Here is a 23,204-nt window from a genome sequence, read left to right as displayed (position 1 = left end):
AACTCGGAACGGGATCACGTTAGCGCCAGCGAGTTATTAGCGAGTGGACAAATTGATTATTAAAGCTCACGATCCTCAATTGCGATACTGCGCTATCTCGAGAATTTAATTTTACGATGAAAAAGACTTCCCTCACCCATCCGTTTTAGATTGGCTGATGAATATTTAACTTGAAATTTATTGCATTAGATGTATTTACATGATAGAGCATTTTCGTTTTTTCCTTTTGTAACACAATATGTTCTGTGATGGACTAAGAAAACCTTGGAATACTGTCATTGAGCCACCCAAGTGAGCGGCCATCTCTTCGGTAACTTTCAGCTCCGTTTTCAGTTGCCATACATTGCTTTCAGCGTTGTAACATGCGACTGATAATTTTGTAAAAGTGTTTGTATTCCGGCTCACAACCTCTTCTTCCAGAACATACAACTCAGTATCGATGGCCAACAGGCCTCGAAATGAGGTCCATCTGTTGAAGCTTTTAATCAGCTGCCATTCGTTGGTTTCTTCACTGTACATTTCACACGTGAGTTGAATTACCCCGGGCATATCACCCTGGGTTCCGGCAATGAATATTTTTCTGTTTACCGCTGCACCACAAGCCCTCTCTCTCGCTACTTGGATGTCCGCCAGTTTGTTCCACTGTTTTCTGCGAAGATCATACCTATCAACATCATTCACGAGCTTGCTTTGATACATTCCAGACCATACCTTACCACTAACGAAATAGATAAAACTATCGTGGACCACAATACTAAAACGGCTTCTCCAATCCAAATAATCAGTCGATAATATGTCTTCCCATGAGTCGGAATCTGGTTTATATTTCGCAAGAACGATGCGGTCTTTTTTGTAAAGGAACGGTCTGTACAAGTTAAAAACGAAGGAATCTATTACCTTCTCTTTTGAGAACAAAGCGTACATTTCATCCTCATAAACAAAAAGTTCAAGTAAATCTCTGTTTTCTACAGAAGGCATCGAGTTCCAAGCCTTTGAGTGTAGATTATACCATGTGACATCAAGTCTCCAGGATTCATGATGATACGGGACTAGCTCGACTCTTTTTTTAATATACAAGTTATCACGAAGGAAGAAAACACGTTTCCAGTTGATTAAGTATACTGGAATTTCATCAAACTTGCGCCACCGATCCTCACGAGGAAAATAACCGACAATCGTGAAATAATCTCCGTTCCTAGAGTAGGTGACCAAAACAGGGGTCTCAAGAGACTTTCTGGGCTTGTGACGAAGAGTATCGAAACTTTTATAGTCAATTAACTCGACAGCCTTTTCCACGAGCTCGATACAGTCTTCATTGTCTCTTACCAAATCATTTGTCACGACATCACTGAATAGAAAGTCACGCGATATGTAAACCAGTCGAACGTAACGAAATAACTCGGGAAAATGATGTTTTCGTTTGTTTTTGTCGTGATTAATCCAGGCTAGAATGGTATTTAACACATCTTCCTCGGCGCTAATATGTAGCTCATCGCTTGAAATCAACATTGCAAGTTCCTCTCTCGACATTTTCAAAACATCTTCACACTTCGTAGAGAGCAATACATTGAAATTTGCAAGGATTAACTTTTTGGTCTTGCATAAAAGTTCCTCACAGTGATATTCGCAAGCAAAACGGAGGATTGAAATACAATTTGAAGTATTCAATTTCTGTACCAGAATCTGCGTAGCTAGAGTCTTCAGCTTTTGAATAAACAAATAATCTGCCATCACAACCAAGTCTCTGGCATCATCTTCATCCAGTATCTGTACATTACCGGTGTAAACAAACTCCAATGTGTTTCTCATAACAGATTCGGTAAACATCTCTAAGCGAACCACTCCTTCTTTGGACTCCTTCATGTCGCTGTTCAGCAGCTTTTCAAAGAAAGGACTCGCCTCCGAAAGAGCTTTTCTGTGAGCTTTGAACTCGCCATCTTTGACCACCAAAGTAACATCGCACGGCTGATAGAGGCCATCTTTTGAGATTTCTTCTGCTGGATTAACTTTGTCAGATGTCAGAACAGTGTGAGGAATCGATGCCATTTTTTGTTTGGAATTGATAATTAATGTTTTTGTCGTTCTGCGACTTAATGCTGACTCATAATTGCACTTAGTTTGAATTTTACTCTCAGTTATATTAGCTCGACTCTTCATCCAATTAGAGACAAACGAATAAGTCGCACTGATCCTGATAATGAGATGTACAGGCGCATTGAACGCTTTGACCACACTTAGTCGCCTCCTTCTCTCCTTCCCTTGATTTTATCGTTTTAACCTCGATTGGCTTCTTTTTATTTTCCGGCTGCTTTGAGCGTTGTGATAAATTCTTTCTCGACCGTTTGAAAAGTGAAAATTTATTTGGATCGTTATCGGATTTCCTATAGTCCTCAAAAACGAAAAGTCAAAAATGGTCCAAATGATAGTGCCAGCATAAGCTTCGTGTTGTAATTAATTTTTTTCTCTCGACCACCACAATACCGTTCACTGCGTTACAATAGAAATTTGAATTTATTTCATGTAGTGCAGTCATGACTCAGCAATGAGCCTCCTGCCCCGAAGCAATGCGTCATGAACATTCAAATATAAACATCAATCGAAGTTAAATTTGCATTCATCTCTCATGCCGCTTACACTTCCTAACTTAGGATACAACAAGAGTGAAATAAAAAAATTGACTCTGAGCTAAGGTTCGCAAAAGGTAAATCGCATTAAAATTATAGTTTTGAGAGGATGAATATTACTTTCCGTCTGGCTTTAGAGAGCGTAGTATGCATCCCGCGATTTTCGTTGGAATTGAATCTTTAAATAATTCTTAACTGGTATAAAAATATCGCTTGTACCATGGTGTGTAAATCTTCAATCAAGTCAATGTTTCATTTAAAATTTTCTTAGCCTTATTAACCTCACCAGCTCAAGTTTTCTTTTGACCCTGACGTATGCATATCACCATGAAAAGTTTAAGATCAGATAATTCTTTTTTAACCCGTTCAAGAAGAGATTATTCAATTGCGACAAAGTCAGCAACCGTTCATCTACCGTTGATACAATTTGTCTCAACATCATACAACCACTTTTGCCTACTCTAACGACTCTAAAGAAACTCGGTAAGACTAACGAAAACATTTATCTTCAACGCGAAGAAAAAGTATTGAGAAACGTAAGTTAATAAAGTAAACCACGACATGAACTTCGACAATCTTTTCCTAATGTTTCTTCACGTGATAATTCGCTCGCGGTTTCCTGATTCACTGAAACTTGTTAAGGAGTGTGATCTGTATGATAGAAACACATCATCTCAATTTTGTGTTGGAGACAAATTTCTCTTGTCAGTGCTGATTCTTACGTTATTTCATGATTTATTGCTGACGCATGACTGCCGAAAAAAGGATTTCTATTCGTCCATTCAGAGATTGATTTGAAAAGGAAAACTTCCGTTTTGGAGTGATGTACATTGAAATAACTCAACAGATTAGTGTGAGGCAAGCAACTGATAGCCACTTAACAGCAGAATAAAGTCACTAGTTGCCATTTTCAACACAGAGCCTCTCCGGGTCCACTATAAGACTAGGATGATCTTTCTCAAAGCAAAGTCTTCGATGATTTGAATAATTGCTAATTTATATTTCCCTTGCATCGTCATTAGCTACCAAACTAAGTAAAAAAATTGACAGAGAAATCAGGCGACCATGGTCTCTTGGAGAAAAGCAGTTCTGAGGTGATAGAAAAACATACATCACAAGTTTATGATAAACGCTACTGCCTCCTAACTGAGGAGGTCACAAAAGCCAATCCATGCAGTACTGAGAGATTTTACATCACAGAGCCAAACAAGCTATGGCATCATTGGGCTGGTCTTCTTTTTCCGTTGCCTTTACGGTTCAGTTAAAAAGTGAAAAAAAGTAAATGATTGTTTGGAGTTTAGATTGGCCTTATGTCAGAAAACTTCTCTTCTGGTTAATTTCTCTTTGTGTCTTGAAGTGTATGACTCAAATCAAATTGTCCATTAAATCTTTGATGGACAGTTAAGCATTCCATACACACAACATAGCGGCTGCCAGAGTAAGATGTCATTGAAATATTGGCTTTCAATCACTACAACAAGAGCGCTCTTGATCCGTAATATGACTTCGCATTAAAAGCAATTGCAAAAGGCAACAACGCTTTGAAGTAAATTCAAATCATCCGATGACGACGTCTCTCTTTAAACAACAAAGAAAAAATTACATCCTGTGTTAACCCTTCTTAGGGTATTCTTCATCGAGCTGTGATTGAAAACATTTTTTTTAAATATCCCGAATCTCGGAGTAGAATAAAGTCTTCAGAGTTCAAAATAACAAGCTGAACAAACAGTTATTGTTACTGATGAGTGATTTTTTTAATCGCGCGTGGTTTGTAGCTTGGTACAGTCAGATAATAACAATCAATATTCCTATCATGTATGCAATTTTGACAAAAACTAAAAAAGCTCTTACAAGAAATGAAGCAGGCGCCGGAAAAAAGTAAAAGGAGGAGACGCGTTCTGTGTAAGAAGTATTGTCACGATCTGATTGGTGCAAGAGACTATCTCTAATGCCTCGATCTGATTGATGCATGCAACAATACCTCGATGCTGCGATCTGATTGGTGCGAGCATGAAATGATGAGCATAAGCCACTAACTATCATTTTATTTTTTACAGGGGGGTGGGGGGTGGGGACGTAAAAGGAAGAAGAACACTAAGTGGTCAAGTGGAGCTGAGTCCAAAGTGTGTTTTTTGGTAATTAGTCCAGAAGAGCATGAGTGGACGACGATCGGGAATTCCCGAAGTGATTTGTTTGCTTGCAGTTTTAGACCTCTTGGAAAGTCATAGAGTCGAAGATCTAAGGGGCCAATTATTCAACTGCGTTGCATTAGTTCCGAGAGAAGTCTGTATATTGGTAAGTCGGTCGACATTGTGTCTATGAACCTAAAGAATTTTCTGTCGATGTCGAAGATCGAGGCGTATCCTGAGTGGTAACAGAAACAAAACTTTTCAATTTTGAATTATCGAGCCAACCTTTGAAAATTCTTATTGAACAAACGTTCAGTACAGAAGACATCCTCGTCAGGAGTTTGTTCGGGCTCCATCTGTTCCTCTCAAAGTCGTAGTGTTTTACTGTCTGGATTTTCGTGATCACACTTTCAATCAAAGCATACACCTCGTCATCGACAGTCACGAAGTTTATAATTCTATTTGGATAAGATCCTTCGTTGAAGCCTTCGATGAAGTGCCATCCATTTGTTTCTTCATCGTAAATTTCACACTGATTCACTTGTGCTCCCCTCTTAAAACCGCCAGAGATGATAACTTTCCTGTTTCCTGCAGCACCACTAGCCCGCTTTCTTGCTATTTGAAGACCTGTTAGTTTTTCCCACTGGTCTGTGTTAAGGTCGTACCTGTCCACATCATTCAGAAACTCGCACTCGCGTCCGTGCCATTCTATTCCGCCTATGAAATAAATGAAATTGTTATGGGCCACAATGGTAAAATGCTGTCTCAGATCCAAATGATTGAAAGATGTGACTTCTTTCCACTTGTGTAATTCAGGTTTATATTGCATAATGAAGGAAACATGTTTCTCTTCGGTTCCTTCCTTGGCACATCGTCGGCCGAAAAGACGTTTTGAGTGTCTTCTTCCATTTCGAATCCGCCAACCACGATAATGATCCCAACCACATCGTTCCAAGAACAAAGCAAACATTTCATCTTTATTGTTGACAAATATCCTCCAAAGACATGTGTTTCCCTCCGAGACTGGTAACGAGGACCAAGCGTTCGAGTAGGGATCGTAGCATGACATATGCAGTCTACAGATATCTTGTGGGTATTCAACTGACCCTATTCTTGTGCTGTACAACTTACTATTGCAGGAAAAAATTCGGCTAGCTCTCGATTCTGAAGGCCTCTCGTCACCCAAAGTATACCAGCTATTTTCACGGGGAAAAAAGCACATTAAATATTTTTGACTGTAAGTGATCAAAACAGAGCTTTCAAAAACCTTTCTAGGCGTGTAATGGAGATTATCTGGGAGATTGTCAAAGTTCTTAGAGTCAAGTGTGCCGATAGCTTTATAAACAAGATCCAGACAACCTTTATTGCCTTTGACCAATTCATTTGTCACGACATCATTGCTCAGAAAGTCACGCGATATGTGAAGTAGTCGAACGTGACGAAACAACTCTGCGAAGTAATTCTGTCGCTTTCTTTTTGCGTGATGAATCCAGGCAAGAATGATGTCAAACACATCTTCCTCGGTGCTGACATGCAGCTCGTCCCTGGAAATCAACATTGTAAGTTCCTTGATCGACATTCTCAAAACATTCTCACGATTCTGAGTGAATAAGGAGGTGAAATTTGAGAGGGTAAAAGTTTTGGTCCTAGAGACAAGTTCCTCGCAGTGATATTCATCAGCAAAACGGAAAATTGAAATACAGTTTGAAATATTACATTTTTGAAATAAAACTTGGGCCGCCAAAATCTTCAACTTCGGTAGAAGCAAATAATCTGCCAGCATAATTAAATCTCTGGCCTCGTCTTCATCCAGTATCTGTACATTACCGGTGTATATAAACTCCAATGTACTTCTCATAAGAGAGTCGGTGAAGATCTCCAAGCGAACTACTCCTTCTTTGCACTCCTTCATGTCGCTGTTCAGCAGCTTTTCAAAGAATGGACTCGCCTCTGAAAGAACTTTTCTATGAGCTTTGAACTCGCCATCTCTGACTACCAAAGTAACATCGCACGGCTGATCGAGTCCATCTTTTAAGAAAAACAATTTACCAGAGATTTCTCGTGTAGGACAAACTTTGTCAGACGTTAAAAAAGTGTGAGGGATCGATGCCATCTTTTCTTTGGAATTGATAATTAAATTTTCGTTCTGCGACTCAATGCTGACTCATAACTGCACTTAATTTGAATTTCACTGCCAGTAATATTGGTTCGAGTCTTTATCCAATAAGAGACAAATGAATTGAGTATTCTGATAGTGGGAGGGACAGGCGCATTGAACATTTTTACCACCCTTGGTCCCCTCCCCTCCCCTTTCCCGCTTTTTTCTTTCTAACTTCTGAGTGGCCTCTAAATATTTCTAAAGAAAGGTTTTGTAGTCTCTGGGTTTGAATTTTAATTTCGTCTCCATTTTAAAACATGGATTAAATTTTGACCTGCAGCTGAGTTTGCAAGACCGGCAGTTGCTTCTAAACATCAGCTAAATCAACCCACTTTTTAAACACTGCATTTACGTTCTTTAACGCTTGAAAAAAATGAAACAAGTTCACTTGTGGCACAATACATATTTCCACTCTCAAGATCAAATACAAAATTAGACTTCGTTTTTATTTCCCGGTTGTCTTGTACTATGTTATGAATTCTTTCTCGGCCATTTGAAGGGTTAAAATTTCTTTAGATCGTTTTGATTTCCTCCTCAAAAACAAAAAGTCAAAATGGTCCGAAATAGTACCAGTACACACTTCATGTTGTAATAAGTTTTTTCTCTCGACCACCGCAATACCGTTCGCTCTGTTATGATAGAGAATTTTATATATACGATTTTCATGTGGCGCAGTCATGACTCGGCAATGAGCCTGCCACGAGACAAGTCATAAAAATTCAAATTTAACCATCAATCGAGGTTAAGTTTGCGTTCATCTTTTACACTGCTTACGCTTCCTGACGCAGAATACAGCCAGGGTGAAATAAAAGAACTGGCTCCCAATTCGAGTTCTCAGAAAGTCAACCTCGATGAAATCACAGCTTTGAGAAAAATCAATGTCACTTTCCGTCACTAAAAATCGTGGTATGTATTCCGCGATTCTCGTTCGAATTGAAAACTCTAAAAGTATTCTCAAGGTACGAAAACATCGATTGCACTACAGTGGCATAGAAACCTCAATCAAAGTGTGATTTTCGCTGTATGTTTCATTTAAAGTTTTCTTGGCGTCATTCCAATAATTTCTTTAGCTTGTTCTTTCGACACTGTTTAAGATGCATGTGCAAATCACCGAAAAACATCAAATGATTTCTTGCTAACTTACCCGTGCATGACAAGATCATGCCATTGCGACAAAGTCAGCGACTTCATCGTGATTTAAAGTTGACCTAATTTGTCTCAATCACACAACCATTTTTGCCCGCTGTTGCGACTCTTAAGGATTTCTTCAAGAATACACGGAAATAATCATCTTCAAAGCGGAAAAAAGTGCAGAGAAACTTCAGTTTATAAAGTGAGCCACAACATAACCTTCGACGAACTTTTTCGACATGTTTCAAATAAAATCAAGCGTTCCTATCACAATATTCCCATAAGATAAACAAAAGTTAATTAAAGCTGATCAAAATCTTTTTTGACAACGGTCTGACAAGGAATGCAACGTTTAATTGTCTTTTCTCAACCACAAGATGGCAGTTCTAATTATCTCAACGAACAGCTATTATCTACTATTATAAGTGATGAAAATTTTAAAGAAGTTAGTTTTTTTAAAGATCACAAAATAGAACACTTTCGTTTGTCGCTTGTTTCAAGCGATATATCTTGTGTTGGACTGGGATTGTTCCTTTTGCTGCACAATGTAATCTGCGAAGAACTACGAAATCCTCGGAAACTTTCACAGTGCCGCGAATTGCAAAATTTAAACAGGAGTCTTTCTCCAATGTAATTGTAATTTTAGTTTTCAGCTTCCATTGATCGCTTCCTGGGTTGTGACATTCGACTCTCAACGTTTCTGACATTTCCGCTGGATATTCGTGAAGCCACGCTGGCTCACAGCTCAGAAGAAACACCTCGTCATTTACGGCAACCAAACGCAGGAAGGAAATCGAGTCTATGCTCAAGCCTTCGAGAAACTGCTATTCATTTGTTGTTTCATTGTACATTTCACACAAGTTGTCGCGTGATACCGTCTCATCAGAAATACCGGCCTCCGGCAATGAATATTTTTCCATCCGCCGCGGCTCCCCAACCGCACCCCATTCTCGCTACTTGAATGTCTGCCAGCTTATCCCAGTGATTTCTGTGGTGATCGTACCTATCAACGTCTCGCAAGAGCCTCCTCTCGTGACCCCATTCAGATTCTGTGCCTCCAACGAAATAAACAAAGTTCTCTCGTAGCAATAATGCTCTTTCTCAACCAAATGCTCATCTGATAAAATTCCCTCCCATTAGTTGGAACCTACGTTATATTTTGTGATGAAGAAGCCGCTTCTTTTCTTAAAATGGTAAACAGATGCCTCGGGGAAAATAATAGGCGTCCACTTACAAAATAAGAACAAAGCATACAATTTATCATTATAGAGGAACATATCTCTCAATTTTCGGTCATCTGATGATGGTAACCACATACATGTGTTCGAATGTGGATTGAAACATTGGATGCAAAGGATAGGAAATTCTGGCCGGCTCTCGCCTCGTGCAGTACATTTTATCATGACAGAAGAAAATACTCGTGATACCTTCCATCTGTAATGGCTCTTTTTCGCACCCTGATCCTCACGAGGAAAATACATAAGATATCCTCCTTCCGTTGTGAATTTGACAATTGCAGCGGATTCGAGAGACTTTCTTGGTATGTGCTGAAGACCATCGAAAATCTTAGTATCAAGTAATTAGAGAGCTTTTTCAACAAGTTCCAGACAGTTTTCAATGTCTATTACCAAATCATTTGTCACGACACTACTACAAAGAAAGTCACGCGATATACAAACAAGTCTAACGTGACGAAATAATTCGGCGAAATATATTGTGCACTGGTTTCTTTCGTGATCAATCCAAGCTAGAATGACATTGGAAACATCTTCCTAAATGCTAACATGTAGCTCATCACTTGAAATCAGCATTGATAGCTCATAGCTGGACATTTTCAAAACATATCCACTATTCACAGAGAACATTGCCCTGAAAATTGCAAGGGTAAATGTTTTGGCCCTTGAGGCAAGTTCCTCGCAGTGATATTCATCAGCAAAATGGGAAATTGAAACACAATGTGAAATATTCAATTTCAGTATCAGAATATGCGCTGCCAAGGTGTTAAGTCTCTGAAGAAACAAATAATCTGCTATCATAACCAAGTCTCGGGTATCATCATCCAGTATCTGAATATTACCGGTGTATATAAACTCCGATGTGCTTCTCATGACAGAGTCGATAAACATCTCCAAGCGAACCACTCCTTCTTTGGACTCCTTCAAGTCGCTGTTCAGCAGCTTTTCAAAGAAAGAACTCGCCTCTGAAAGAACTTTCTTGGGAGCTTTGAAAGTCGCAATCCTTGACGATTCAAGTAACATCATAAGGCTGATCGAGTTCTTCTTTGGTGAACCACACTTTACCTGGGATTTCATGATTTGGAGTAACTTGCTGAGATATTCAAGCAGTCGGTGAAATCGATGCCATCTTAATTTTCCAACTGAAAAGGGAATGTTCACTTTCACGACTCAAGGCTGAGAGTCAAAGTCATCTGTGAATTTGCGCACTGGTCTCTTGAGCTTTACCATTTACATGTGCTAATTACTATTAATCTTCACTGCAACTAACAGGTGACAGTGCGTGGCTATCAAAGCCGAGTGGTTATTCTGATCACGTACTGTGTGCTCTCGGTCGGATGTACGTTGCGAGTTAAACCTTTGATCCCTAAAAGTGACTAGGATCTAATTTCTCTTACAATATCAGCCCTGAATCAAATATTAAGGTCACGAGAATAAAGGAAATGATCTCAGAGATGCAAACCTCGAGAGATCTCAAATCTGGATATTTTTTTTCGGATCAGCAACCCCCCTCCCCCGACCAAATTCGCCAATGCAACCCCCTCCCCGAAAATTTCTTTTTTTGATTTGGACTTCCCACCCCCCCCCCCTCCCCGAGTAATTTCGCGGGAAAAACGTGGATCAATCTGTCAGGGACTTAAAACTCATCCAATCAGACTCTCGCTTATACAGGAGAAATAAAGGAGAACTCTCTTCCTCTTGTTTGCAACCAACAACGCGCATCACGCAACAAAATGAAGCCAGTAACCGTGATACAAGCATAAGAAGCCAAATGATTTTGTAATTTTGGAATATATGGAGCTTAAATTTTAGTTTTTCGTGAGCAACTGATCCAAACTTCCTTTTATCCGGGAGTTTTGGTCACCCTTACGGGAGAGCGGGAGATTCGCGCTGTATCCGGGACACTCCCAGATAATCCGGGAGAGTTGGCATATACGGTGATCTCTCAGGAGGCTTTTAATTGTAAAACAAATTCTCCTTGTCAGCACCGTAGAAAATGTAAAGAGAACAGCATGGAGAATATAGATACTGATGTTAGCGTGTAAAGGATCAACAATACATCTACTCGTGAATAATATACACTTAATGTATGGTCCCGAGGGAAACAGTTAGTTTTGTTTTCCCGAGTTTTCTTCGTCTCGGAAAATATCAGGACTCGGGAAAACATAACTTACTAGTCCCCCGTGGGACCATACACTAAGTACTTTGTTATATATTCAGACTTTCCCTTAAACAATCATCTTGCAAAAACATGCTGTTGTATTCGGGTAATAACTGCGTTATGGTATCCCAGTCGGGATTCATTGGAATTTGATCAGGGGCAAGTGACCAAGAATCAACCAATCTCAGTGCTCGTTTTGTCGAGTGAAATTTTACGTATGTAACAATATCAAATGATACCTCACTGAGATATTACGGTGATCTCAACGCCTGCGGAGTATCTTATTTGCGTCATAAGAGTGCAGTGAAAAGAAATTATATGTGTTGTTGTAGTTTCTTGTTCAGTGAACTTTTGAGCGAGCGAAAAAGACGACAGTCTTAAGGGGGGAGTTTGGGTTGAAACAGATAACCCTTTTGCTTATTTTTTGTTGTTGTTGTTTTGTTTTTGCTCTCTTTTTCCCACAAACCCACGTGTGGATACGGAAAGGCGAAAAAGTAATAAACGTATATCAGGAGGAACTGATCCCAGTAAATACCAGGTCATGTACGTAAATTATCCTACACACTTGAAATGAACAGTAATAGTTGTACTGACCAAATTCCTTTTTTACCGCGAAACGACCACACTAAAGTAAAAAAAAAAAAAAAACAGCAACAGATAAAAAAAACCTCAAGAGATTCACCCAAACAACCAATAAGCAAAATCTGCTTAGATTGTTTTGTTCTATGCCGCGCTAGCCAGTAGGATTAAAAAGCCGATTCTAACGCATTTTCAAAAAATCCACTTCATCAATGGTTGAACATTCAATAAAGTAAAATATTTAACCACAACAATGGTCAAAAATCAGAAAAATAAATTTGACTTAAGATGTATAAGTTCTGTACAAAAAATGTTAGAATCGAGAGATCAACAGTGTAAACGATGTAAGTGCCACCGCTATCGAAGCGACTTTTTAAAGGAAGGTCGAGAGCTGAAAACATGCCTGAATTGTACAGAGAGAGCTCGTCAATATAACTATAGAAATGAGTGTAATTATTTTGGGAGAAAATGTGAATGTAAAGAATGTGGAAGTGGCCTGTCGTTTTGCGAGCTCGGAACATTGAAATGGAAGCGTAAGTCATGTGATGGCAAAGCATACTACAGTCATGGTAATATGAAGTGGAAGTGTCTTGAATGCAAGCATAGAACTCTTGATAATATTTAACCATACTCGTGGTTAAATGTTTCTTAAGGGGTTGTTGTGTAAGTACCTTTTTTAGCGAACCAGACTTCATGTGTTGCCTCGTTGAACTAAGGGCCGCATCGATAGTGCCCGTGTGCAAGTGTGCCTATACCATCCTCCAAGATTATTCGTCTATCGTCGTTTGCACTCAATGCTACTTTGTTCACGTCCTCTGTGTACATCTCGTGAGACAAAAGAAACACAATAGATAACATTCCAAATCCCCCTAGCAACCATCCTCACTAAAAATAGGTTTTGTGGGCTCTTACTTGGTTTAGAAGACTCAGTATACGTCACAATAGAATTTCATCACAACCAGGAATAAGAAAACAATGAAAACAATATTGTGACGTATACTGTGTCTTCTACACCAAGTAAGAGCTATTCAAATCACTAGGGACGTTTGGTATGCATTGACGTCACACCAGTATAAAGAGTTATGCGCTAGCGAAACTCAACCACAACCTGATATGAACGATACGAAACCAAATCCACATGCATCAACCAACCAAGCTCCAGACCCACCGACCCGACCTGCGGAGACAACTCTAGCCTTCATAGAAAGAGTTCTACAACAGTATCCATTTCCAAGCTATCTTTTGAAGGCTTCTGGCTACTTTTTGGGTGGCTACATCGTACTAAAAACATTTGAGTACGTCACAAATACAAAGATACCTATAGGAGACAGAGAGCGAACGGTGAAAGCCGTGTGCCCGCTCCTACTATTTATATGGAAGTTATGCAAATGATCGCACAGATTTGATCTCAGCCCAATGAGCGAAACCATTACCGCCTCAAAAACCAGTGGAATCAGTAACAGAGATTCTACAGAACATCATAATGATGATGATGTACGTCACAGATACAGAGATACCTATGGAAGACAGAGAGCGAACAGTGAAAGCCGCTCCTACTATTTATATGGAAGTTATGCAAATGATCGCACAGATTTGATCTCAGCCCAATGAGCGAAGCCAGTACCGCCTCAAAAACCTGTGGAATCAGTAACAGAGATTCTACAGAACATCGTAAGCAACAAAAAATAATTGTTGTTTTGTAACATCACCTGTTACATAACAATAACAAACTTTTACATTTTTCTTTGAGTTCCGTTCATATCAGTTGTCCTTCTCCTCCGGGAGTCGTAAACGTCCGCTTTTCATAAGCTAGGCGTTCTGATGAGGCTTGATATCAGCCGAAACGACTCGCAGCTACCTTGGAACGCAATAGCGGGCCCGCCCGCCCGCTCGCCTAACACATTACAAATCTATAAGCTCATTTTTATCAACCCATGAATTGAACTCTTCAGGGTACCCTTTCCACTTCACGAGGACTTTATTACCTTTACTTTTGATAACCTTTTCAGTTCTATATACATCCTGCGTCGTCTTTTGGAGCTCCTGTTCATAAAACGTGCTTTGAATAATTAATATCTTCACCATTGTAATCCTGTATCTCATACGTAGGCGGTCTGGTATGTTGCTGGTTTGAAATTGTAAATACTTCTTCTGTCCACCGTGGAGTATACCCTTTTTCAAAAGCTTTTTTCTTCTTTGCAATTCTTACTTTATCTCTGACATGGAAATTAAAATGAATTGGAGTGCTTGTATCTAAATCTTCATTGAGATTTTTAAAAACAATAAACTTCTTTTTCAGACTAGCCTATGTAGGGGTCAACTTAATGGATGAATGGATGAATAAGTGACTCTATCGTGAGACAAACGAAAAAAGTTCATCTCCTGGATGAATGGACTTTGTTATCGTAATCATGAACCATGTCACCTAAAACGTCAATGTATTTTTCAGTAGAATTGGCTGAAAAATATTTCCACATCTTTTCTTTCATTGTCCGATTCCATCTTTCGATAACACACGACTTCTCCTCACTCTCAGTAGAGTAAAGCCCAACTAAAGCTTGAACGTGCTTATTGTAAAGTTATTTTCCTTTGTCTACCCACAGCTTATCAGGCCTCCGGTGTTTAAATATTGGCTTGAACGCATTAGCGACTTCAATCCCTGTCTTACTTTTTATTGGAGTATAATCCATCCATATTTCGAAAACACGTCAATCACCATTAATAGGTATTTATTATTTCTATGCGTTACAAGCATTAAAATGAAATAAATACTAATTCATGCACAAATGAATACTTAATTCAATACAGACTATTGCCCATTATTAGCGATCATTGCTCCTACACGTGTTAGCAAGAACTTGGTCTTATTGGCGTTCATTGTGAGCGTTTGGTGATCCATATATCAGTGGGGACACTCTCTGCAACTACCTCTGTGTAGAAAATACCAATCCTTCCACCCTTACTTAATTTCATTCATACAGGCATGAATGAGAACCAGCAGCAAAGCAAAGTAAACAAAAGAGCTTAAAAGTGCCAATACATAGTAAAGATAGGTTGTCAGAGCCACTTACCAGGAGTAGATTTATAAGCTAAAAATACTACATTTGAGCTTAAATTTTACACAGACATCATTCAGGTATGATGCTGTACACTTCACAGCTGTCAAATTTATAAATTTTGTGTTCAGAATTACTGTTGGCCTTGATATTTTTAACATTATATAACATTCAACAATATCTAACATTATATAACATTGTTTTCGAAGGTTTCTGCGCTTCATGCCCTGGGTCCTTATGTACATAATTCTGTTTTATGGAAAATAGCAGTTAACTCTAGCAGGAAAACTTCGATCAGCCCAGAGGGGCTAGAAAATAATTGTGCTTAGAAATAACAGTTACCTCCAGCTGGAAAACAAAACAGACAGAACAACTTACAGGGGCTGGAAAATACAAGTAAGTACTGGAAAAGAATTTATTTCTTGCTGGTAATCTCAGAACAGCTGTGTGGGGCTGGAAATTAACAGTGTTGGAATACAACAGTTAATTCCTGCTGGAATTCAGACACAGGAAACTTTTAAATACTATCATGCTACAATAAACCAAACATGCAATAGTATCATCCATTGCCTCAGTTCCAGTTACTTGTAGAAAGGTCATCTCTGAACCTTTCAATAGGATCTGTTTTACCAGTTATGTACAGTTTGCAATACATTAATGAAAGAAAAAATCTTAACCCTTTAACCCCTAAGAGTGACCAGCTTCAAATCTCTCCACACAGTATCACCCCTGAATCAAACATTAAGGTCACAAGAATCAAGGAAATGACCAACAACTCATAAAGCTCTTGATTTTAAAATGAATTCTCCTCGTCAGCACCTTAGGAAATGTATAGAGAACAGCATGGAGAATATGCATACTGATGTAGGGCGTAAAGGATTAATCAATAAATGTATGTTAAAGTAGCAATCTTATATAGCTAGTGCTTATTCACAAATACTATATTTTATTTTGCAGATTGTAGCTTCAATGGATACCAGAAATATGTTTATGAAAAACTTGCAGATATTGTCTAGTGCAGTGTGCTGGTGAAGACAGCAGTGCAAGAATAGGTGAAGATGGAATCAAGAAATGCAAAACAGGAGTGAGTCCACTTAGTCCTGAAAAAACCATGGAAGAGGTTTCTGCTGGTTTTGGTGTTACTTTTCATGGTAAGTATGAATCAGGGGATTTTGAGGAGGATTATGAAGAAATGGAAGATGATCCATTTAATTTGTTTTTCTCCTCCTCTTCCCCCATTAGACATTCAACTATTTGACAAAGACACAGAGTTTTCAAATAAAACAATATTCAAGGTAATTGATATGTTGACCATCTTCACTCTTTGTCTCTTTGTTTTAGTAATATGAGTTTTTTGCTATATTGTTCTATAATTATTCATCTATATAAATCTTGTTTGTTTTTTGTTATTTGCTTTTTTACAGCCAGTGAACCAGATGATGAAGATTTTGTTCTGTGTGAGCTCCTCAAGCCTCCCAAAGATTCTTCTTATGAGGTATGCAGAATTTGTGAGTGATTTATGGTTTTCTTCTGCTTAGGTTTTCTCTTACTTTATTATTATTATTATTATTATTATTATTATCATTGTATACTATGTAGAGATATTCATGTAGTAGTTTAGAGGAATATTATTATTGTTATTATTATTATTATTATTATTATTATTTTACACTATGCAGAAATGTTCTTGTAACATGCCAAGTAGTTTAGGGGAATATCATCATCATCTTCAACGTTATTATTATTATTATTATTGCTATGATGAACCACACGATGCTTTTGAAGTTTACTTTTTAAATACTTTTTAATTAAAACATGTTTCGGATGAAACATCATCCATTGTCAGTGGTATAATGAGAAATAAATGAAATTATGCAATAAATAGTATAGCAAAATGAGATGTTAACAAGAATGGTTCATCAAAGCGATATCTTACTTCGTGCTGTTACGAAGCCCTGATATTATTATTATTATTACTATTTTTATCACTTTAAACTATGCAGAGATGTTCTTGTAACATGCTATGTACTTTAGGGGAATATCATTATTATTATTATTATTATTTTATACTATGCAGAGATGTTCTTGTAACATGCCAAGTAGTTTAGGGGAATATTGTTATTATTATTATTATTATTATTATTATTATTATTATTACTATTACTTTTGTGTTATGTTCTTTTGATGACCAGTTTTGGATGTTATTTATTGCCTTATGTCTGCAATAAATTTTAAGATACATTACTACAAATAAAATTAATGGTTAATGTTCCTTCTTCGATTGCAAAATTTGTTTGTTGGGTTAACATAAGGATAAGGTTGTTTTCATCGTCCCTTGAGTTAATTTATAGCATATTATCATTAATATACTGATACTTGGTTGGTGGTACTTCATTAGCAAAGAAGTCCAACCAACCCTATGAATGTAGGCCAAATGTGCACCTTAATACCTATTTGGTGAAGACAGTCTTTTATAAGCTGAGTGTCATTAGAGTTTCTTTCCTAATAAAGACTGATTTTCTTTACAGATTCCAAACCTACAGATGCTCCATTCGAATGGAGGAAGGAAGGTATTCCAATGCCTTAACGTCATCACTGAGCAATATCTTTTCAAGCTAAGGAAGGAGAAAGGGATAAATGATCTAAGAGGGTGTTACCATGCAGAGATGACAACAGAAGAAATGGTAGATTTTGATTATTGGAGGCAGGTAAGGAAGGGGAAGTCGAGACAAAGATTTTTTCATACAAGTGGGATAGAGCCTTGGAATTTTGGACCATGGAGACCACAGGAGAGTTGATAGATGTGGTAAGTATCTTAGAGCGAGTAGATAGTAATGGATGGGTCTCATTGAGTATCAAAGAACAGCATCATTATGAAATGTGGAGAGACTGGAAATGGAGGCAACTTGTAGGGAAAAAGTTTTTGTAAATTTTAAATGAAATCAACCAGGCAAGCTATTTGACACAGTGTGATATTGATAATTAAACACCAAATAGGTCATGTGTTCACTCTAGCAGTTTTGACTGGGTTTTGAAGCATGCCTAATTCAAGTTATATCCAAAATTCTCCTGCTCCAAATTGTGAATAGTACCTAGACATGGCCAGAGAACATCAACAGAGAATGTGACCTCTTAAGCATGTTCACATCATGCCCATGAATTTGTCTACAAAACTTCCTTTGGAACTGTTAAGTTCCAGAGTTTCATGTCTGGTGCATTTCCAGAGCAGTAAATTTATTTTCAAAAAACGACACAAACATTTAAATTGCAAGTAATTTATTTGAAACCTTTACGTTTACAAGAACCCATATAAAATAGATTTCTTACCAACAATTATGAATGAATGGGTGAATAAAATAGTCTTCACTCCTCAATCTGGTGTGAACTGCTTTATTTCATTCAAAAGTATATTAGGAAAAATTGGAAGGACAGAAAGAGTTACTTTCTGTAATCTGTGAAATAGTATTGAACAATTAGAGCTAAGTAGTTTTAAGTAAATAAAAGAAAGAATAGATTTATTGTATAATAGTGCACTGTAGTCTACCCTATATTTCACAAATTCCTAAAAACCACTATTTCACCTAAAGTTATTTGGTTGAATTATTTGTACGAATGATGTTTATTTCCATAGAAGTGTTGCTTGTTCAAGTTCAACTGGAGGAGTTTTTTTTTAAACAACTATCCATTTCTTTGTTGGATGAGCAATTTAAGCTGGAATTTTGGCTTAGATTAATTTAGGTTTGCACATGCAGTTAGAAAAAATATTTAGCACCAATCACTCCTGCCTAAATGACACAAAAAGTGTTTATTTGTTCCAAACACTTACAGTGTATCCTATTTATCCTATTTATGAAGAGAATTTTGTCAACAAAGGATATTATAGGAAAAAGGTAACCAAAATTTATGTGAAACATTTAAAAAGGAACAACCAGAGTGATTTTACTTAACCCATGAAACAGTATGTAAAAAACCTGTATGACACCAGCACGCATGTTTGATTGTTGGATCACCCCACGTTGTGTGTGGAAAGCATGACATAAACCAAACATTTTTGTAATGCACGATAGTTTATGACCAATTTCACTGGTTGGATAAAATCACTCTTTATATATTCATCTACAATATCTTGTTGAGAAATAAACCATGACAAAGCCTTGACTTAGCATTAGCATGAATAATAATTATTGCTCAATTGTCTTCGTTAGTGATGCATGTTAATAATGACAAGAAAGTAATGCTTGTTAATATCGTCATCAGTTAAAAGTTTTATTAAATCTGAATTACTTAGGTTTGGTTTTCTTTTCTTTTCTCATATAAGCATCCCACTTTCGGGCAGATGTCTCTTTGGAATGAGATCCTTTTGGAATGGCTTCTTTTGCACTCAACCCTTCAATTATTCTGTTACAATGTTTTATCTGACGGTGCATAGTGCCCGCAGGCCTCTGCGTAGATGTTCACTTTGCTTTTCAAGCAAAGATAAATCAATAATTTTCCGTCAATATATATGCACATGCATCTGTGTATACAGCGACTTCTGGGAAAATTTCTTATTGCCTGAAAACATTTTTAACGCTAAATTGAATTAAATTCCAAGGGTGTGAGTAATATGCAGACCCTTCATAACTGGTGAAACATACCACCAAAACATGCAGACTGATAAATATTTTATAAGGAAGTCTACATTCTCTTTTCCAGCAAAAAAATCGCCTCAGGCTCAGTGATATCTGTCGAATAATCGCCAGGCTTTGTACAGGGGATTTTGTAATGTACCGGCTAAAATTATTGAGTTCACCCGAGGGTAACCTTCCGACGCCTACCCCGACCCAAAATTCTTTTACGCGTATAAAGGGTACAATTCCAGCGATCTAACGTACAAATGCAATATATCTGCTCTATTTCCATGTTTTGAGCGCATTCGAAAATCAAAATAATTTAACAACTCTTATGCAATACATCCCAACTTGGCATATCCAATATTAACCGCTATTTTCCATTTTTCGCTGAATGTGGGAATTCTCGAAAAACGAAAAAATTCTGACAATTTATCCAGCAAGTAGAATATATCCTAGCATGCCAAATCCAATCTCCACCCCAATTTTCCATTTTCTCGATCAACTCTAGAAACACGGGGTAAATTGTGACAATTCATCCTACAAGTGGATAATATCATAACTTTTCCATCTCCAATCTTTACCCCTCCCCCGATTTGTTCAATTGACTCTAGAAAAACGGGGTAAATCGTGACAATTCTTTGCACGAGTGGTTAATATCATGACTTGCAATGTCCAATCTTTACCCTGATTTTCCTTTTGTTCAACAAATTCTAGAAAAACGATATAAGTTCTGACAATTCATAACGCAAGTGAAATACAACCTAAGTTGTTATGTCAAATCTTTACCCCGATTTTCCTTTCTGTTAATGAATTAGTTCTAGGAAAACGGGGTAAACTCTGAGAATTCATAATACCTTAAGCTCTCATATGCCATCTTTACTCCGAGTTTCCAATTTTTCCATATCAAATCTTTAGCCTAATTTTCCATTTTTTTCGTTTATTAGAGACAAACAAGGTAAAATCTAACAATTAATCTCACATGTAGGATACCTCTTAGCTTTTCATAATCAATCTTTACCCCGATTTTCCGTTTGTTGAGTCAATTCTGGAAAAACGGGGTAAAATCTGAGTATTCATTCTATAAGTGGAATACATCCTAACTTGTGATATTCAATCTTTGTCCCAGTTTTTCGCACTTTTTCCAAGAATTCTGAAAAAATTGGGTGAAATCGGACAATTCATCCTACAAGTGAAACATATCCCAACTTGTTGTATGTAATCTTTACCCGCTTTTCCATTATTTTCAGAGAATTCTAGAAAACAATTCATCTTATAGAAAGGATATATCCCAACATGCCTAATGAATTTTTCAATGAATTCTGAAAACGGGCTAAATCATATCCCTTCATCTTAAAATTTGAATAAATTATAACTCGGGACACCCTCAGTTTTCCATTTTTTTCTAATTAATTCCAGAAAACTGTTTCCATTAAGGTAATTAATTGAATTAATCAGTTAATGAGGGCCCCGCTGAAAACCGCTGTGGCGAGTTGGGCTCCCTCGTTAAATATTATTATTATTTTTTTTTTTTTCAATGAACTCGAGAAAAACGGGATAAATTCTGCGAATTCATCCGCAAGTGGCTAACACGCTTAGTTCCCATATGTCATCTTTACCCCGATTTTCCATTTGATCAGCGAATTCCTTAGGCATCTAGAAAAACGGGGTTAATTCTGTGAAATTCTTCCTTTTAGTGGATTATATTCTATAGACTTGCCATAGCCATCTTTACCACGATTTTTGATTTGATAATTGCGTGAATTTGTCATAAACGGGTAAATTATGACAAATCCGCCCAAACGTGCAATAAATCCTACAATGATTTAGAAATCGTACTGAAAAAAAAACAGCTAAAATCAGCGGAACCGCAATTAAATTACAATCTACTACTTCAAATTTTTAACAGAGGGCTCAGTGCGATACAGCAAAAACCTACAATATTCAAAATAAACAACTAAAGGCCAAACTTCTCTGATTGAAGGAGGACTTCGTGACGCAGATAAATAATCACAACTTTGACCTCTCAATCGATCTCACCCCAGGCAGATCAGGTGAAGTGTCAAAAATATATAATTTCACGTCGAAGAACCATAATCTATGATCTTCAACTATTAAAGAAAATAAAAAAATTGTGAAATGACACCACATTGTGCTTTTGTCTTAGCTTGTGGGTAAAATTATTATTAATTGTTATTAATTTACGCGGCAAGTGGTTCTTCCACGTTTAGGTTATAACAACGATGCGATCACACGGCGTCAATGAAGAAACGATAGAACTTCAAGGAATCAAAGTAATGTGTGTGAGAGAAGCCAGTGATCCGGTTTGCAATGACCATCGAGATGACAAGTTTTCCTGAAATCAGTTGGAGTTTGCTCGTTCTTTGTTACCGGAAAATACTGGTCAATTTTCCACTTACTCCGACCCCCTTGAATGAGTACTTTTGCTTGAAGACAGAACTACAACGGAGTCTATCAACCAGTCCCAAGCCGCGTATCGCTTGATAGATAACAGGATATGATTGGCCACTGTATCAAATTACTTCAGAGGACATATCTAACATAAGGGGACAAAAGTGCAATGGTACACGTATCAACTAAATCAGCTGCCCATATCTTTCCAACACCTTCTACATAAACACGTCTATTTATGCAATTCGTTAGCTAATTCATTAGTCCATTTAAAATTTTTTTGAAACTCCCTACCCCCAACCCAAGCTTTTGTTTGTTATTAATTATTGTCCTTGCTATCGTGCCCCATTTAGGCATGTCTTTGTAGGGTATTGAGTCTAGTTGAGAGACCATTTTACGGTCACAGACTCTTTTGTCCTTTCCCATGATAGGCGGCGACTTCATCTAGCTTGCTTTTAGGCTTAACATGCCACTTTAAGACTTCACCAGTATCCTTATTGTATTCTAACTGTTTGCCTTTTTTTTACATTTGATGCAATATAGATTCATTTTGCAGATGACTTCCACGAACGTTTGTCCTAAAGTTGCATATTTAACTATTAGATTCTTCTATTTGAAGGGTTAAAATTTCTTTGGATCGTTTAGATTTCCTCCTCAAAAACGAAAAGTCAAAATGGTCCGAAATAGTGCCAATACACATGCACTTCATGTTAATTGTATTTAGTTTTTTCTTTCGACCGCTGCAATACAGTTCACTCCGTTACGATGGAGATTTTGATATATTTTCATGTGGCGCAGTCAAGACTCAGCAATGAGCTTGCCACGAAACAACAAGTCATGAAAATTCAAATTTAACCATCAATCGAGGTTAAGTTTGCCTTCATCTTTTATGTTACTTACACTTACTAACGTAAAATACAGCCAGGATGAAATAAAAGAATTGGATCTCAAAACGAGTTCACAGAAAGTCAATCACGATAAAATCACAGCTTTTGACTGGCCCGGGGGGAAGGGGGGGAAGGAAGGAATCACATGGTTTTCATGGGGAAGGGAGAAGAGGGGGGGGACTTAAGAAAATTAACTGCAAATGAGGGGGGGGGAGAATCGTA

The 23,204-nt window shown here is 37.6% G+C and overlaps 3 protein-coding genes and 1 pseudogene across 3 annotated transcripts; 1 reads left to right on the top strand and 3 right to left on the bottom strand.

Annotated features, from left to right (window-relative positions):
* Positions 1–158: 158 nt before the first annotated feature.
* Positions 159–3,340, bottom strand: LOC113665458 (kelch-like protein 40). The gene has a single exon (XM_027181152.2). It carries the CDS (start codon positions 2,155–2,157, stop codon positions 196–198), a length of 1,962 nt encoding a protein of 653 aa, XP_027036953.2. The 5' UTR covers positions 2,158–3,340; the 3' UTR covers positions 159–195.
* Positions 3,341–4,649: 1,309 nt separating this feature from the next.
* Positions 4,650–7,016, bottom strand: LOC113665471 (kelch-like protein 40). The gene has a single exon (XM_027181169.2). It carries the CDS (start codon positions 6,864–6,866, stop codon positions 4,941–4,943), a length of 1,926 nt encoding a protein of 641 aa, XP_027036970.2. The 5' UTR covers positions 6,867–7,016; the 3' UTR covers positions 4,650–4,940.
* Positions 7,017–8,376: 1,360 nt separating this feature from the next.
* Positions 8,377–10,768, bottom strand: LOC149039053 (kelch-like protein 28; annotated as a pseudogene).
* A 4,109-nt stretch (positions 10,769–14,877) lies between these two features.
* Positions 14,878–19,357, top strand: LOC149039052 (uncharacterized). The gene is made up of 4 exons (XM_089184404.1): positions 14,878–15,469; positions 16,031–16,368; positions 16,498–16,568; positions 17,602–19,357. Exons 2-4 carry the CDS (start codon positions 16,222–16,224, stop codon positions 17,690–17,692), a joined length of 309 nt encoding a protein of 102 aa, XP_089040530.1. The 5' UTR covers positions 14,878–15,469; positions 16,031–16,221; the 3' UTR covers positions 17,693–19,357.
* The last annotated feature ends 3,847 nt before the right edge of the window (positions 19,358–23,204 follow it).

Source organism: Pocillopora damicornis, chromosome 10, assembly GCF_964200805.1.
Source record: "Pocillopora damicornis chromosome 10, jaPocDami1.2, whole genome shotgun sequence".
Taxonomy (NCBI): Eukaryota; Metazoa; Cnidaria; class Anthozoa; order Scleractinia; family Pocilloporidae; genus Pocillopora; species Pocillopora damicornis.
The sequence above is the reverse complement of the archived record's forward strand: the minus strand, read 5'-3'. Positions and strand labels throughout refer to the sequence as shown.